At 45.7% G+C, this 17,551-nt stretch overlaps 1 protein-coding gene across 1 annotated transcript; it reads right to left on the bottom strand.

The window, feature by feature from the left end:
• Positions 1–476: 476 nt before the first annotated feature.
• Positions 477–17,004, bottom strand: CAPN2 (calpain 2). Its single transcript, XM_015857230.3, has 21 exons — positions 16,711–17,004; positions 16,524–16,593; positions 13,460–13,578; positions 13,083–13,216; positions 12,099–12,267; positions 10,624–10,707; positions 9,600–9,685; positions 8,896–8,970; positions 8,562–8,722; positions 8,005–8,174; positions 7,509–7,520; positions 6,598–6,809; positions 5,946–5,982; positions 5,583–5,648; positions 5,280–5,337; positions 4,195–4,259; positions 3,037–3,105; positions 2,291–2,369; positions 2,062–2,178; positions 1,665–1,723; positions 477–1,179 (listed from the first exon to the last, which is right to left on the bottom strand). Exons 1-21 carry the CDS (start codon positions 16,945–16,947, stop codon positions 1,156–1,158), a joined length of 2,103 nt encoding a protein of 700 aa, XP_015712716.2. The 5' UTR covers positions 16,948–17,004; the 3' UTR covers positions 477–1,155.
• Positions 17,005–17,551: the final 547 nt, after the last annotated feature.

The raw sequence follows: 17,551 nt of genomic DNA, 5'->3' as shown, positions 1-17,551 counted from the left end.
TCCTCAAAGGTAACACATTAGTGATGTACCTCTGCCTCACCTTCAGGCTTGTGCTTTCTTAAGGGTAAGTTCTTGTTTCTTTTACTTGAGAAAGAAGCTGTAAAAAGGAAACAGATTCTCAAGTGGATGAAGTTATGTCAGCTGTGGTGAGAACTCTGCTTGCATTCACAGCCTTGTTGTTTTAATAGGTCAGGTATGGGGTATATATAGGAGTGATCATCTTTCTTGAAACCATAGTTTTTCAAGAATTAATCTTTTAAAGTGTCAGGCTATCTAATACTGCATTAAGAGAGAGACATTCAATGTCTGTTAGTGCCTAATCAGCTCCAGAATGTGGTTTGTGTTTTTTTTTTCCATATTAAAAGGCAGCTGGTTCTGTTCTGGACAACTGAAGCTCTGCATGTATTCTGCAAGACTCTCTCCCAGAAAAGAAATGTTGCTCGTTTTCAGAAACAATAAGGATCTTGCAAGCCTTGTTTTCTCTGTTATCTTTTTATTTAAATACTTGTATTTCAAAGGAAGATTTAAAAAGATACAGGAACTCAAGAGCTGGGAGCATGTGCTTTATCTGGTGAGAGCTGAGTTACCAACAGCCTTTTCCTGCTCCAGGGATATCAATGGTCAAGATGCAGAGTCTTCAGATTGTTTAAACGTGTTACTTGCTACTCGAGTCCTTCAAAAATTATTTAACCTGAATGAATAATACCATAGCTTAACAGGAAGCATGCGGGGTCCCAGGTCTTACCTGAACACCTGTGTTCTGAGGGGCTGCAATACCATCCCCTTTCAGATAGCAGCACCACAAGGTCCCGCATATTACAGAAGCCCTTAATCAAGCAAAATAATCTTTCTTCCCACACTATATAGGAAGATATTGGTAAAGAAATATTTTCAAAAGTTGCACTTAGGATTTATACAGTAATAAAGCTGTACAGAGGGTATATAGGATTATATAAAGACTGTTAAACCTATTAAACAAGGTTGCAGATTCTTCTGCTGTGGAATTAGCTCTTTCCTCCTTGTAAGCATGTGCAAAGTTCCCATTTGCAAGTTAAGGCACGTGTCATTTAGCATATATGTATTTTTTGCTTTGTATTCTGTTTATCTTCACCTGATCTTCATCTTTTTGAAGCATCTTGGACTGATGGCAGTAGTTCAAATGACAGTGAAGAGGAGCCACTATGAGAAACAAAGATGGCCTGAAGTTTAATGAAAAATACCCAGAGAAAGTATGTGTGTTTCTATTTCCACTGTGAGGAGTGTAAATAGAAGACACTTTAGATAGTTTGTTTTCTCCTAGTTCTCTACAGGACACACATAATGGTGGAGAAAGCATGTGTAATCCATCCTGTGAGTACTCATAAGCCTATATTTGATTCTGTTATTGATAGAAGAGGCAGGGAAGAGACCTACACAAGTTTCAGCCAGAATTACTTCTGGTAAATGTGCGACTTTTGGTTAAAAAATTACATCTTATTTGGGACTGGCTATAGGTACAGCTTAGAAAAGGATGTTTCTCAAAACAATTACACGAGCGATATAAATCTAACATATATGAGAACAGATACCCAGCCATAACTAGTCAGAATAGAGTGGAATGCTCTTTGCTGTGAACTCCCTCCACCTTCTAAATAAAAGAATCTTCCAGAGCTGAATGCACTTACGTTAATGAGGTTCAGTTCTATTGTTCCAGTTTTCTCAGTATCCAGTTTTCTAAACATTTCTATGGAATGACAGATGATAGAGAAGAATGAATATAGGGACCAGCTGGAAAGATTTCCTCTTCCCCATGCTTCAGCTCAGAGATGAGTTTATGACAACAGGCTTCACCCCCAAGTTAAAAAGTGCTACTGTTAAACCATCCCACTAGAGACAGAAATGTACACTGGCTTACAGATACAACAAGAACTACTTGCCAAATAGGCGGAAAAAGAGACCGGACAGTTGTAGTGGTTCTATCTGTAATATTGACAAATGTTAATTTAAAACAGCTTTCAGCATTCAGTATCCTCATAGTGAAAAGGCAAAGCAACAGAGTTTGGTTTTTAAACCTGTACTCACTGAACAAGGTTTCCAGCCGAATCAAGCACCGGACAAAGTTATCAAAGTCAATGATGAGGTCTTCATCAGCAAACCGAGCCACAATGATTTGATGTAACTGGCAGTTCAACTTGAACCCTATATAACACCAAGGATTGGGTGAAAAAAGAGCTTAGAAATCATGTACTGGAGTGTGGTGAGTATCTGCCACCCCAGCTTGGAAGTGCTATAATACTTAAAGGACAAATACCTGCAGCTTCCAGCGCTCTCCTCATCTCATATGAATTCATAGTTCCAGATCGATCCACGTCAATTTCCCTGTAAATTTTCTACAGGACACAAAACCCAAAGTCAAAACTTGTCAACAGTTCAGAGTGCTTTTTGGCTTTGGACAGCCGAAAGAGAGTAAAGAGAAGCTGGCAGCTGTGGATGCTGAGGGCTAAAACTGGGGAACTGAGGATGTACAGAGGCTGCAGGAGACACATCGTGCACCTTTCTACTGGTGTCGCAGCACTGGGATGCATGGCTGTCACCCAACTCCTGGTGGCCTCAAGCAGACAGCACAGGGCTTCCAAGCAAAACACTTCAAGCCAACTAGATTGTTTTCCTGCTACTTTGTGTTCTGTAGAACTCTAGAGGGGGGGGGTTTGGTTGCTCTCTGGGTTTGCCAGGCAGTTGACCAGCTTCAATTAGTGCTGATGTGGGCATTAAGTAACTGGGCCTAGTACATATGTTCAGCTGCAGTTCTTGGGTTTCCCTTTCCAGTCTGTTCTGATTCTCTGAAACTAAGAGGATCACCAGCAGGGAAGAGGCTTCGCCTCCCTCAGAGTGGAAACATTTACCAGTTTCACTTAAATACAACACAATTTGCAGTGATCATGCACAAAGGAGCTGCACGTCAAAGTTTACAATTAAAATCTCTAATAGCTGTATATTGTATGAGGCAAAACAATCCATGTTTTATTATGTGTCCTCCCCAAAAAAGTTATGTCTTACCTGATATTTCTGAATCTTTGTCCAGAGTGTGTGGAACTCCTTCAGCCCCAGCTTTCCACTCCCATCATTCTTGCTGGAGTCAAGGTAATTTCTTTGGAAGTCAGAAAAAGGTTTTTCCCTCTCTGTGCTGGGCTAATTAACACGAGCACTTGTGACTTAATTTCATTTTTTGATAAGTATTAAGAAAAGGATATAAGTCCTCTCTAGAGTTTATGTTTCTGTTTGTTTCCTTTGCTTAAACAAGCCCATCCTGTTGGATACACAAACTATTCTCCAGGGCTTCTTGTCTTTCTAATCAATAAAGTGGCTGATTTGTTTAAACTGTGATCAGCTCACAAGCCCTTCTTGCTTCTCCTCTGCCTTTTCAATACATGCATAAAGCAGCAGATGTGATGCCATTTTGTTCTCCATAGGTTCAACACCTGCAGTTACAGGAGTTTGTAAGTCTAGGTATAAACAGGAAAAGACACAACCAAGCCTGCTATTTAGAGAACTCTTGCACAAACAGCTAACAAAAGTACCTGGCCATTCATTGCTTCCCTCCCCAAAGCCACTAAGTAATATGGACTGCTAACACAAAATTTGAGCAGATAATCATTTTGTTTGGTAATTTTCCATTTGTTTCTGAGTACACAGTTTGACTCCCACTGAACAGAGAAGCTGGATGTGACTATTCTTAGACCTCAGTCCTTCATCCTACACTTTTGTGCTTATTCTTGGATGTAGACACTCCTAAAGCTCAGCCTGGTTCCCGTTATTTGCTTGCTTCATTTCTTGTTTACTAAGTCCTTATGGCTTTACAATGCCTTCCGCAGCACGAGCCAGACAACAAATTGTGTAAGTACAGCCAGCTGTGTGCATCTTAACTACCAGCCAAGGCTGTCCACACCCTGTTGCCAGCAAACCTTTCTTTGGCATCAGCTAAACCATAATAAACAAGACTTTAAAGCAGATGGGCCTGTCTGGAAATGGAGTTCCCCACTGCCTGAGAGAATGTGTGTGCCGTGGTCAGTGACCAAAGCAAGAACTGCAGCTTTTATATGGGGGGACCAGTGCAAAAAACAACTGATCTGCCTCAGGAGGCATTGAGCTCACAAAGGCAGCAGCTCACCTACTTCAGGCAGAAAAACAGCATCCTGAAACAGCTCTAAAGGATACATCTAGCAGATCAACCATTATTTTGCATGTCTCGATGCTAAAGCCATCAGATTTAATATCTTGACCTGTAAAGAAAGAGCAAGAGATGGGATTACGGCTGCACGCTGTACCACAGGACTTTCCTCCATTGCCTGGGAGCTCTGTAACCAGCATACACACTTCCATCCTTAACTACATGTCTCTTTAGAGACTTACTTTGAAACTGGCAAAATGACCTTTTCTTTTCAGTGCATTTTTTGTTTCTCCATAATTTGTGCTTAGCACTTTGCCTTGTCTGTGGCAGGTTGGTTACTCAGTGGTAATCTGGCATCTCCTTCAAATCTGCCCTTGTGAAGAGGAGTTCTATCATATGGCTGCCATGGTCTGGGCCAAAGCAGCACAGGAATGCCTGCCTGCTGCTCTGAGACTTATTAACAGCATCCTCAGCCTTTGGGATCTAGCAATTGCATTAGTACCCCTTCTAAGGTAAGCTAGTCCTTAGAGATAGTTCTGGTGTTGTACAAGAGACGGACATGGCACTGAAGGAGGCAAATGGATGCTAATGAACAGCCCTCTTTTTCCTGACAGAGAGACTTTAGGGTGAAGGTTTGCTGTGATATTTCCTCAAGCAAACAGTCCAGTTAGTCTGGTTTGTAGGTATGCTGCAGAAACAAGAGACAAAGATAAAGCCTTCCTGAACTTATCTGCTTACAAAGATAGTGGACAACATGGACATTTGACTTGTGGAGGTCAACACTGGGTAGCCTCGTTCATCCTATCAAGCTTGGTAACCAGTAACACACCATTGCTAACTGGCTGATGCATGTAGCACAGCCCTGGCTTCCTAGCTGAGATTTCACTTTGGAAATTAAGTAGGATTTTTTCTCCAGGCTCAAACGCTGGAATAAAAGGCACCTGTATGCAGCAGGCATGCAAACATACCCCACCAGAGAATGCACCCTGTGATATGTGGGCACAGCCCAAGTGTTTCTGCAGCTCTCTGAGCCTGCAGGGCATGTGGCCCTGGCCATGTGAAGAGAGAATCTCTCACAGCCTCTCTGGGAGCCTGTCTGTGTCCTGAAGCACTGCTGGGGGCAGGTACTTACGTTTAGCCAAGATTTTATTCAGGATGTTGCGCAGCTCGAAGGCAGAGATCTCTGCATCCTGCAGAAAAGAAGAAAATAAGTTCTTCAGTGGGAGACACAGGCACTGTCTCATAAGCAGCCTCCTCATCTTTTGGGATTGATGGTCAAGATCAGCCTCCCTCAGTGTTTCTGTCTGATGTGGGTGTGCCCTCACCATGAGACCCATTTGGTAAGTCTGGATCCACTGGCACCAGTGACTGGGAGCAGTCCCTCTTGCACACTCACCCCTGCCACCCCTGTAAGACTTAACCATGAAATACTCACATTTCCTGCCAGCTGCCCAAAAAGCTTTTTGAAGCTTGGTTCAATGTCATCTTCACTGATCTCAGTCTAGAAGAGAGAGAGAGAAATACAGAATATGGGAAGAAAGCACCTGATCCTGGGTACCTGGAGTGCCCAAGGTCCCACCTCAGAAAAGAGGCAACGTTTGTTTCCATTATTGCTTATAATGTTTCTGCTCACATTTTGGACATTCAATTATGCATATCCAAAATTATCCAAATTGGGATAAGTTTTTGGTAATGCCTGCAGCAAAATGTCATCTACTTGGGATGCGCGGGGAGAAAGATGGTCCAATCCCATTTATTTATGACAAAGTTATCTCAATTTAAAATATTTAAAACATACCTCTTCAAAATTGGCCTCTATTTCATCATCTATAACCCTAGAGAGATAAGGAAGTTGATATTAAAAACAAAATAAGCCACTTCTCTGATTCAGTTACATTAAGATCCAGATTCTTTGAATTACAGAAGTAACAATGCATGTTCAAAGCTGACAGGTTGGTGGAGTGAACCACAGACTGACATAGCAGTATTCTCATTGGTGTAAAGAATACGCAAGGGGAGGAAGGTTTGTGCTTGCAGTGAAGGAGGCAAGTTGCTGTAAAAGATCTCCCACCCCTTCCCAAGGCCCCAGCCCATGTGCTGTATAGGATAAGTCACATCTGCAGCCAATGGTGTGCTTTGAGCCAGCTCTACTAAAACCCAGCTCAGTGTTCTTAAAGGCAGCCGCTGACTGAACAATTTTCTTGGCTTATTTCCCAGCATGATTTCAGAGGTGTGGGCTCTTTCTCATAGTCGGTGTGCTCACCACCAATGCAAAGCACGTCTTTATGTGACTTTCTAGTTTCCATGGATCAGCTTGGGCTGTGGGACCCAGCTGGCTACAGTCCAAAGACTAAAAGCATCTATCCAGACAGAAACTGCTGTAAAATAAACAACAATAGTAACAAACCATCCCATTCCCAGTCAATCCTCTTTGGTACAAAGCTACATACTTTGAGTTTGCGTTCTTTTCTGAGAAGACTCGGAGGCAGAAGTCTCCATTCAAGTTGGGTTCAAAGGTAGAGGGCACGACGATGTATTCTCCTGCGGGGAGCTTGAACCGGTTCAGCACTTCCCGGAGGTTGATGAAGGTGTTGGATTTTTCTCTCGCTTTGTTAGTCAGGAAAAAATTTTTGCTCAGATGAATATTCGTCTGGCCAGAAAACTTATGGAAAGCAAGAAAACAGAGAAAACCCATCATTTGCATGTATTTGTTCTCTTTTAAGTTACAGACACAATAGAGATGGCAATTAGCGAGGTGTGAAGAGAAAAATGTATGTTCCACCAGAATGAAAGAGAAAAGAGAAAGGGAGTGAGTGTCTCACACCGCAGTACTCCTGTGTTACAGACCATCTCACTACAGCATTCAGCTAATGCTTATGTTCAGCAGACTGAAGAACTCTGACAACTTTTTGGAGACCAACATGATCTGATAGTGACAGGACAAGGCAGAATCTGAAAGAAGTTACATGTTACGGGGAAATCTTTCACAAAGAGGGTGGTAAGGCACAGGCAATGCCCAGAGAAGCTGTGGTATGAGAATGGACACCTCTGTGGAGTATTAATGGTGTCAGGCATGACCTCTGCAGGCCAGGAGCAGGTGTGGGCCTGTGCTGGGAGAAGAGCCATGAAGGAACTGCCCTTATGAGTTTCTGCTGTACTGCGAGCTCTTACCCGAACCCAGGACATCTTGATAATGCAACACAGGCTCAAGCCCACCTCAGAATAAACAGCCACTAACTTCAGATTCTGCATAGCCCAAATGGTCCTTCAGGGAAGGAGGATCCTCTCAACTGTTTCTGCCCACAGAGCTCAGCCTCAGAGCTGCACCTTGAACCCTTCAACGCCACCGCATGCTACGTACCTCTGGGGGCACCTGCAGGGAGAAAAGCACATTTAGTTGTGTGCTGCAGTGCTGCTCACTGGCTGCAGCTACAGTCCTGACCTGAGTCCCCATCTTTGCAGCTTTTTTTGGTTCCATGTAGAACCATAGAATACTATAGCTGGTAGAAGCCCCTATGGGTCATTGGGTCCAGACCCCCCACTCAAATCAAGGCCAATACTGAAGTTAGATGGGGCTGCTTGGAACCTTGTCCAGTCTGGGTGTGAATGTCTCCAAGAACAAGGCTTCTGTAATCTCTCTGGATGGCTGTCCATGTGCTTGACCACTGCTTTGATAGAGGACAATTTTCTAAACACCTGAATGGAATTTTCACTCAGGCTACTGGTATCTGATTCAGCTCTGATGAGTTTGGGTTGGAAGCCCAACTCTACTCAGGTAGGGCACAGAAGGAACTGGGTACTTTGCTGGGCTAATAGAGTGAGAGACCTTTCCTTTTCCTTCCATTTATCTTACTTGCCTCATAAATTGCAAAGCCAATGGTATGCATGTCCTCTCCCATCTTCCTCTGCTTCCTCCGATGCTTCTGAATTAGGCCAATGAGAAATGTGCAGCCCCCCTCAGGATCGTCAGGATCCTCATCTTCTTCCTCCAGCTTGATTAAATACTGTGGATTCATCCAGAAAGTGTCTGCAAAAGGGATTTATGAAAACTGCTCAGAGCCTTCTTTGATAAACACATGCCAACTAGGACAGACACAGCTTCCAAATTAAGCTGTGACCACTGCTTCCCTCCCAGCCTCACATCCACAAGTAGACCCTCATTATAGAGCCGTGTCTTCCATGCACTTACACTTCCTGGATATCAGTCCCTGATACTTCCAGAAAGTCATAAGCCACCCCAGACCAGTAAACATCAAGGACAAGGCATGCAGGGCTGACCAAAGCCAACACTGAAGTCAACGTAACACCAGACTCAGAAATGTTCCTCACCACTGTGCCACTGGGGCTGTGGCTTCAACCCAATCCTTTACACTGCAGAATATCCAGAGCAACAAGTGGATGAGCACACTCTTACTTGGGTAATTCCTGCAGCCCCCTGCAGTAGCTCCTCGTCGCCAGTTCCCATCTAGCTTCAGCAGGCTCCACTTCTTGTACCTGTCACTTGCCAGAGTGTCTGGAGTCAGATTGCAGATTTCCAGGCGGGAGTAGTGCCTCAGGAAGTCATTGAAGGCCATCCTGGGAGAAGCAATGCCATCTCTTTATGATGCACAGTTTCCAGACAGCCATTGTCTGTCTACTCCCTCTACTGCAGCAACTTAGCACTGGGATTTGGGGTGAATTTGCTCACTCATCTTGGAGAGTGCGGTGGGAGAGGGTACTTTGTGTGGGAAAGAGGCTCATTCGCTTACCAGAACTCCCCATCTTCATGTCTCCTCGTCAGCCGCTCCCGCACATCTGGGTCAACACCATTCCAATTTGGGCAGCTGAAAGACAAAACTACATTAACTGCAGTTTAAAAAGGTAAATCTTAATGTAGCTGGTCTGGCACCACTCAGTTTTTCTCCCAGCTCTACACAATTGCAATACTCCATGACACCCAGCAGCTCTAGGGCTCTCAAACAACAGCAGAATTGAAATCTGGGGACATTCAGACATTAGGTACCTGGCCTCTTAAAATGCAAGGCAGAAGTTTTATTTTCACAAAGTACTGATGCCTCGACTGAAACAGAGCAGGAAGACCCAGAGTAAATATAGTACATAAACTCCAGCTTCCACTGCTAACAACAGAAATGCACTTTTATGGCCTTTATATAAAGTAGGTTTTCAGAAGTTCACCCCTGAATCTGGGCTGTTAAAAAAGCAGAAACTACAAAAAGACTTGTAGGAATCACAAACCAAATCACTTAATCTAGCCCAAAAGCAGGTGTTTGTGCAGAGGGCACTACAAGCATGGGAGACACAGTGGTGGGATACCTCTTTTAACCAGCTCAGAGTGAACATCACATGCAGACATGACATGAAGCTGGAAATAGGGAGACCACAGAGGAAAACGGGAACGCAACCATTTCCCCGCAGTCAACACCTATAGGCAACATGCAAACCGTTGACTCACTTGTCATTCCATCTCCCTGTCCACTCCACTTCTCCCCAGGGATTTCGGATTCTGATGAGCTTCTGGATGCTTCCACGGAAGTTCACCTGGTGGGATCAGACGAGCATGGACAGTCACCCAAGGACTCAGCTCTGTGTTCTCTTCCATTTTTTTTCTTTTTAATTTGCCCATTGCTGTGCACATAGAACCTGACACAAACAAAGCTCTATGACAGCCAGAGGGAACAGCCATTGTTTATGACGAACACACAGATCTGGAGGCAGGAGCTGGGGCATTACTAGAGCCCACAGCCAAGGAAACAGAGGAGAGCAGGCACAGCAGAGCACCAAAGTTCAAGGATGGGGTTCTGCAATGAACTCTTCATACAAAGCCTGCAAACATCTCTGAAGGAGAAGCTTGCCTATGTCTTTTTGTGAATTAACGTCAAATCCCTCCTGATTCTTCTTCTATGAGAGGAGGACCAAGTGCATGCACCCCAACCTGCCTGCAAGCACTGCTCACCTCCCTGCAACATGCCTATGGCTGGGGCTCACCACACCTTACTCTGCCATTCTAGAGATACTTCAGAAATAATTGCTGGAGTCAACAAATGTCCTTTACACATATGAAGGACACCATGACCTGTCTGCTTCCTTTTGGTTTTGCTCACCTTGCCTTTGTTATCACCTACTCTTGGCTAAGCACCTGGCTTTCACACATGGTGCTCTACTGAAAGATGCTGATTGCTGTTATTTAATACGTAATAATATATATTTTTTTGCCTGGTGTGTCTCACACATCTTGCCATGCACTCAAGGTGCTATCCACCAGAGGACAGCGTGCCCTCTGCAGAGAGCTTTCCCAAGAAGTTAAGTTTGTGTTTACCCAAAACAGAAAGATTAACTCGCTATTTCTTCAGACAGAAGTGACTCAAAAAGCTGGCTCTGCAGAGACTGAAGAATTTTTGGCTATGTTGCTGCCACAGCTCAGGGAGGACCACATATGGGGCTGTCTGCATTAGTATGTGTTGGGGCACAGCACCTACCTCCTCTGCCCCAGTGACGGAGTACGCGTGTCCCTTCACCAGCTTCTGCGATGTGACTGCCTCCGTCTCAGCTGCACTGGTGATCTGTAAGAGCAAAGAAGCTGTTACAACACTTGAGTAGTCTGACCTATGAACACTGCAAAGAAAATCACTTCTCGCAAGAAAGTGGCTGCTTGACATCCTGATTTAGAGCTTCTTCAACCTCCATTAAACATGTTTGTCACTCTCCTTCCTCCTTTTCAGAAGGTATGTGGTCTTCAAACAAGGATACTTGAAGCTTAGAGATAGAAAAATAAAGAGGAAGGGGGTGGGATCAAGCAGACAGAATTCCTGTTGCCGTTTCATGCCCTGTTGTTACTACAGGGCATTATATTGCTTAACTTCTGTTCCATTTTATCTCTGACAGACCAGAAGAAAAGAGTTTACAGGATTTTTCAAAGAACAAACTCACTAATAACTACTTTATAATGTATAAAGCACTCATCAACAAAGGAATATATGTTTTTCCCCCCACCCCAAACATGAGGTTTGTATCATTCCGGAGCAAAAATCCAAATGTTAGATTCTTATCTAAATGTAGACTAGAACAAGCCTGGAAAGTGCTGTGGAGCTGCACATTAACATTAACAAAGTATTCTTCCTGCTGTGAAACTTCCCTCTCTTGTGACTGGGCTTTAAAACAAAAAAATGGGAGGAAACACTCAAGTTTAAATTACATTTGCAGTTCTTAACAACAATTTACCTTCTGTTTAGACACAACTACCTCCTTTGGGAGTACGTTGGTTACTGTAGTAATGATACTCAGATTCATTTCAGTGAGGCTAAAAGCAATGCTGAATTGTAGTCAGAGACAATAAGCTCCTCGTTGTTTTTTATAGCACAGATATAGATTTTGGCAATGTGTTGTTTGATAAAGCCTTTAAAATGACCAATAGCAGCCTCCCTGATTGGACAGTGTATTCCAGTTCTTTTTGCTTCTGGGTTTTGTTTGGTTGGGTTTTTTTTTTGAACCTTTTGGTATGACCTGTACAACAAACAGGATGGAGAGCACACAATGGAGGAGCCATTAGCAGCAGCTCTCTGCCCAAAGCCTGTGACAATCTGCTGCAAAGCCGCAGACTTTCTGAAGAACAAAGATGTACACTGGGATCTCTAACAAGTTACCCATATGATTCTTCACCACGAGCCTATGAACTGAATTGGAGGGGACTAACAAGGATCATTGAGTCCAACTCCTGGGTCTCAAGGAAGAAAAACAACTGAGGCAATGAACTTTAACACATGAACAAATTAGATCTGTGTTTCAACCTATTCTCTATTGCTGTGTCACACTCCTGGGTCAGATTCTCCAGGCAGAAGGAACTGCCTTCTGATCTTTAAGAGGCAGAGGGAAGCATCCTCTGAACACAGGTCCGCTTCCTATGTGCCCACATGCAGAGCAAGAGCCAAGCATACAGCAGCAAGCACCAACTCACATCGATGGAGCAGCCAAGAAGAGAGCCTTTCTGCAGGGCTTTCTGAATGATTTTGAAGAGGTTGGGTGGTGCCTTCTGCAGCTCATACCATTCTGCAATCCCACCAGTGAAGTCCTCAAAGCCTTCAGTGGTGGTGCCACTGGAGAGAGCCTCGTATGATCCATTCAGCCTGCGTGAAAGCACACACCCACACAACCATCAGGTTCCCTATTCTTCTCTTCTCCTGGAGACTGGCACTCGGTTGTGCAAACTGTCACAGCACTTCTGCTTTCAACAGCACCATGGCAGCTACAAAGGTAGTCTCCTTCCTTCAGCTTTCCTTCTTACACCTCTTTAGAGTAAGGATGAATGTGATCATTTGCAAGTTCAGTCATATCAATGACAAAAAAAAACCCAAAAAACACCAAAAAACTTGGACATTATTCAAACAAAAAAACCAACCCCCAGGAACCAACCACATACTTGTTCTTCATAGTCTTTCACTCCTTTGAACAATCATGGGACTGATTTTCAGCTGCTCTAAAATAGCTCCATTTCTTAAGTCAATTTAAAAATGGTAATGTTATATGGCAGAATTCCTCTCTGATGCCCTCCCAAACTGGAAATTCACCTTTGAGCATCTTCACCCTTAAGACAGATCCAGGCAGGTGGACTGGCATGCTTCGCATACCACAGCACTGCAGCTGTAAACCCTCACAGGTGCTCTGAGCACATGAAATGGAGCTCCCAGACCCTAGTAACAGGAGATGACACTTGAAGAACAGGCTTGCCAGGGGATGTTTTTCTTGGCTAGCAGCAAAAACAGTACTTTTGGCTGCTGTCAGTAGCACCTGTCAGCACAGTTTCACTAAGGCAGCCACTGTGATAATGAGACTGACATTTCTAATGTGTATCTGCACTGTGGGGGGTGCTATGGGGAAACAGAGGCAAAAAGAGAGAACAAGAATTCTCTTGCCCCAGGTGGCCACCCAGGCCTGTACTCACTTGGCGTAGGCCTTCTCTAGCAGTGCACTCCAGAATTCGCTGCCCTCTGCCGAGTGCACAAAGAGCAGCTCCCCGTTCTTGGTGGGCAGTCGGTCATCCACCACGACGTCCACCCACTCTCCATACTGCCAGAACTGGGAGAGAACACAAATATCTCATCATTGGCCCTTGTCCACCAGCAAAGAGAGCCCCTGCTCCTGGCTCTTTGGTCATTGGCCTTCTTCCCTCCATCGCCATCACTCTCCTTGGATTTCAGCCTGTTTTTTTGATGTCCCCCAAGATGTTCCAAGAGACATCTCGCACATAGACATGGCCAACCACACAGATTTCCTGGCAAACAACACTCAGGAGAAGGCAAGAGCCAGATTTCCACATACCTGGAAGTGGAAGATTCCTGCATATTCATCCTGGAAGCTCTGGTCTCTGGGAACAACACGGGCCAGAATTTCTTCATTCAGAGTGAGGGAGGCAATAGCTGCCAAGAGCCAGCAGTCCCCTGTAAAAAGAAGGCAGCACTCATTCCTCAGAGTTATTCTTTAACTTTTGTACTGAATAAGGACTGTGCATTATAACCAGCATGGAGATCACTGTGCCTGCTGAGGTGATAGCTCACGGCTCAGAAATGAATCACCTTAGCTGTGATGAGAAGATGCCACTCATCACTTTACCTCCAGGACACATCTAATGTATGTACACAAACATGTGCCATTTCCAAGCAGATGTGGTGTTTTCCCAACATTAAAAAAAATAGAAGAAGTGAAAAAAAAAAAAAAAAAAGTAAAAGCAATAATTATCACCCATGCTGGGACTATTTGAAGAAGAAATTAATACTCAATTGAGTATGTAGCAGAGGTTAGAAAACAGCATGGAGAAAAGTCAAAGAGCATATAGGTTCCCTGGGGTGCAATTTCTCCTCAAAGGGCTCACGTTTCTCAAGAATAGGCTGCTTTCTTTTCCCTCTTCTGCATTTCACCAATGCTTATTGACTTGCCACCCAGACGTCTAACCTAGGGCTGAGTTCCTGTTAAAGTTCCCTTGCAATCTCCTGCCAAACAGGAGTTCCTTTGACCTTATACACCTCTGGAGGCTTGTTAGAGGCCTCTTTGTCCTGTGCAACATCCAGTCTGGAGCTGGTCACCAGAAAGGCAGAAAAGACCTGAAGGCATGCACTGTTTTTCAGGCCTACATACCTCTTCACTATTCCTGAGATGGAGCCAACACACACCATGCCAGGCTGGGTCCAGGCTGTTTGGACAGTACTTTTCCACACCATCGCTCTCCAAGCAGGAGACTGCAACTATTGCATTTATTTTCAGAAACAAATGTTGTTTTAACAGAGTGGTCACTTACCAGTTAAGCTCATTAACTAAGTGGTTACAGATGTAAGGACCCAGCGACCCCCTGACTCCTGCAACCCATAGGAAGAAATGGCATTTCAGAACTCCTCCTTAGAAGAATCATAGAATCATTATGGTAGGAAAAGACCACTAGGGTTATGTTTAATTTCTAGGAAACAATCTCAAAGCATCCTTAACACTAGGATCAGGCATGAGACGTGCAAAAATCACAGGCTGGTGGGTTATCAGGCATCAGCACATAGGCCAAATAACCTATCATTGATCACAGAGTCAAAAGACTGAGTTTATCTGTAGGACTGTACATTTGGTTTGGCCGTATGTGAGCTTCCATTTCCAAACTTTATAACCAGACAACTAAACCAACACAGTAAAACAAAGATTCACTCTCAGAAACTGCAGTGCTGGTCATGGTGGCAGGGGTGTGCAGGAAGCTCGCTGTCCCACAGAGCACCCACCCTTCCCTTTCCATCCCTGCTGGGCTGCCCACAGCCTGCCCATCTGAGCAGTGCTGACACACATCCCCCCTCCCTGCAAGGCTTTGCAGATGTGCACAAAGCAAGTCTGGCATCTCAGGCTTGTATAGGTTCTGTATAGGGAATATTTGAAAGGGCTGACAGCCAGGCTGGGCTAACCAACTATGTCAGTGGCTGAATGTATTTATATTAATAATGTGTGACCCCCCCAGAAATTTTCTGGTTGGAGACAAGAGGCTGTGCCAACTCACTCATAATAGAGTGGTTTTCAGCGTGGGAAAACCATGCATCTCATTTTCTACATTCATCCTACTCACTTTATCACTTTTCCACAACTCTGTATTCTAGGAGGATACATCTATGATTAAACAGCGTATAAAAGATACTGCGCCCTGTACACCTCAGTGTTGTGATACCATGGTGACATCCCTCCAAAGAATGTGGTTAAGGGTGAATAACTTCCTCTGTATTTGCTTTGGTTCTTCTGCTGTGATGAGTCACCACATCCCATTTGCTACAGCTCTGTACCAAAGCCCATAATTAACTGCAGACCTGATACTGCAATTGATTCTGAATACTTGTCCTAAAAAGCTTCTGAATAACAATTGTAAAGCAGAATAATGGCTAACCCAAAGCCAAAAGGGAAGAGCTTTGTTGTCCTGAGAACCCAGTGAGCTTTTCTGTGCTAGCAATCCATGCCAAGAAGTGTGTCCCAGCAGTGACAGGTGCATGTGCTTTGGATACCTACTCTAAGATACTCCAAATGGGTGAGCACCAGCTGTAAAACTCTGCATGGGCACAGGCCTGTTGCTTTCTGATTAAGCTTTTTGGGTGATAAATAGGCCACTAGTTTTCTATGGACAAACAGCAATATAGTAATATAAAATGCAGATTTCCAAGAGCACCTGATGTATTCTAGTGCAATGTTTTTTGGAACCTCACAAAACATGATGTGACATCAGTGTCAGCAAGTAAAGTTCAAGTAAATGGAAGCTTAGGTAAATCTCTCAGTGCAAATGTGTCAGAGGAGGCAAAGGCAAAGAAAAGAAGCATTTATATAGGACATCTGTGAGAAAGAACATAGATTCAAAGCAGGGTCTTAGTAACTCAGCGGCTACAGAAGAAAACCCCATAGCATTGAATTAGTTCATCAGTAAGTGACAGAGAAGACAACTCCCTCACACAGATTGGTAAGAAGATAGCGAGGCCAGTCACAGCAGCAGTTAGTCATGCTGAGAACAAACCTGAATGCTAACAGCCTCCTATTCAAATATTATTTCGGTAGGGAAAGGAATACAGGCTGTGACTCAGTTCATGCTCTTTGGAGGTACCACATAACCTGAGGAGAACATCTGACTGCTCAGCTATGGCAACGGTGCTCCAGTTCTCTGAGCATCCTCCTCTGGACCCGCTCCAAAACATGCACATCCTTTATGCGCTGCCGTGCTGCTAACGGCAACCGTGAGTCAGGCTGAGGAGCGCACAAAGGCAGGCAGCAATCGGGAAATGGAAAACCTGCCCGCATCCTTCCTGCTCCAATATGACACAGGGCGATACGATGGGAAAGGGAGGGTACAGCACAGTGCGAACCCGCACGGCGCAGCGCTTACCCAGCGCTCCTTGGCAGATGTCGGTGCGCGTGGCTCCGCCGGAGATGAACCGGGGGGAGGAACACAGCTCCTGGAACAGAACGAGCCCGAGTTACGGGAGGAGGAGGAGGGAGCCGAGAGAGACACAACGGCGGGGATGGAGCCGGCGTGCACCGCGCATCTCGGGCACCCCGAGCTGGGCACCTACCGTAGGTCTAAGCCAGACGACGCCCTTCGTTTTGTAAGAGTTGGGCCCCAGCTCGCGATAACCGAGAGCGGCGGGGCAGGCGGGGAAGGAGGGGTCCTGGAAGAGGCGGCCGTCCTGCAGGCACTCCCTGCGCAGCGCCCCAAAGTTCTGCCCCAGGTACGGCACCGCCTGCTCGTGCCGCCCCGCACCCGCCGCCGCCGCTCGCTCCTTCGCCAGCGCCGCCGCCATCCCCGCCATCGCCCCGCCGCCCCGCAGACACGCCTCTCCGTCACGGGGCCGCCCCGGGCGTGCCGCACCCCGCGGGTCGTGGGAGGGGAACGGCGAGGCTCATCCCGACCAAAAATCCCTCGTGGGGTTGCAGGGAAGCAAAGCCCCGCACGTGTCCGAGGATGGCATCTGTCCGTGCGGAGCCCCCCGTGCCTCCTTATCCTGCCCCGGCGCCGCTGGCATCGCTACGAGCGGGGCTGTCCGCACTGCGAGAGCTCGGGCTGTTCGTGCCGTGCTTCGTGGCTGACTCACTGCACTGCACGGCAGAACGGGGAGGCACCGCGTTTGGGGTAGCGGATCTCGGGCTCTGAGAGCACGTAGGGCTCGTTTGGAGCCGTCCTGTTGGACTGGACTCCTAGTTTAGACTGAACTCCTAGTGTGCCCTGGGACCCCCAGAGGCCAGTCACAGCCTGGATGCCTCCAGCTGGATGGAGGGGAGGGCTTGTCCCACTGCTCTGAGCTGCACGGCCTCTCCTCCTGCACTGGGTCTTATGCCACAACATAAGACAGACATCACTGTGTCATAGGGCATCCAAAAGTGAGCAGCAAAGACGGTGAAGGGTCTGCAGACAAC

This window comes from Coturnix japonica, chromosome 3 (genome assembly GCF_054131305.1).
Source record: "Coturnix japonica strain WE chromosome 3, WE-NBRP24, whole genome shotgun sequence".
In the NCBI taxonomy this organism is placed as follows: domain Eukaryota; kingdom Metazoa; phylum Chordata; class Aves; order Galliformes; family Phasianidae; genus Coturnix; species Coturnix japonica.
Note: the sequence above shows the minus strand (reverse complement) of the source record. Positions and strands in the feature narration are given on the sequence as shown.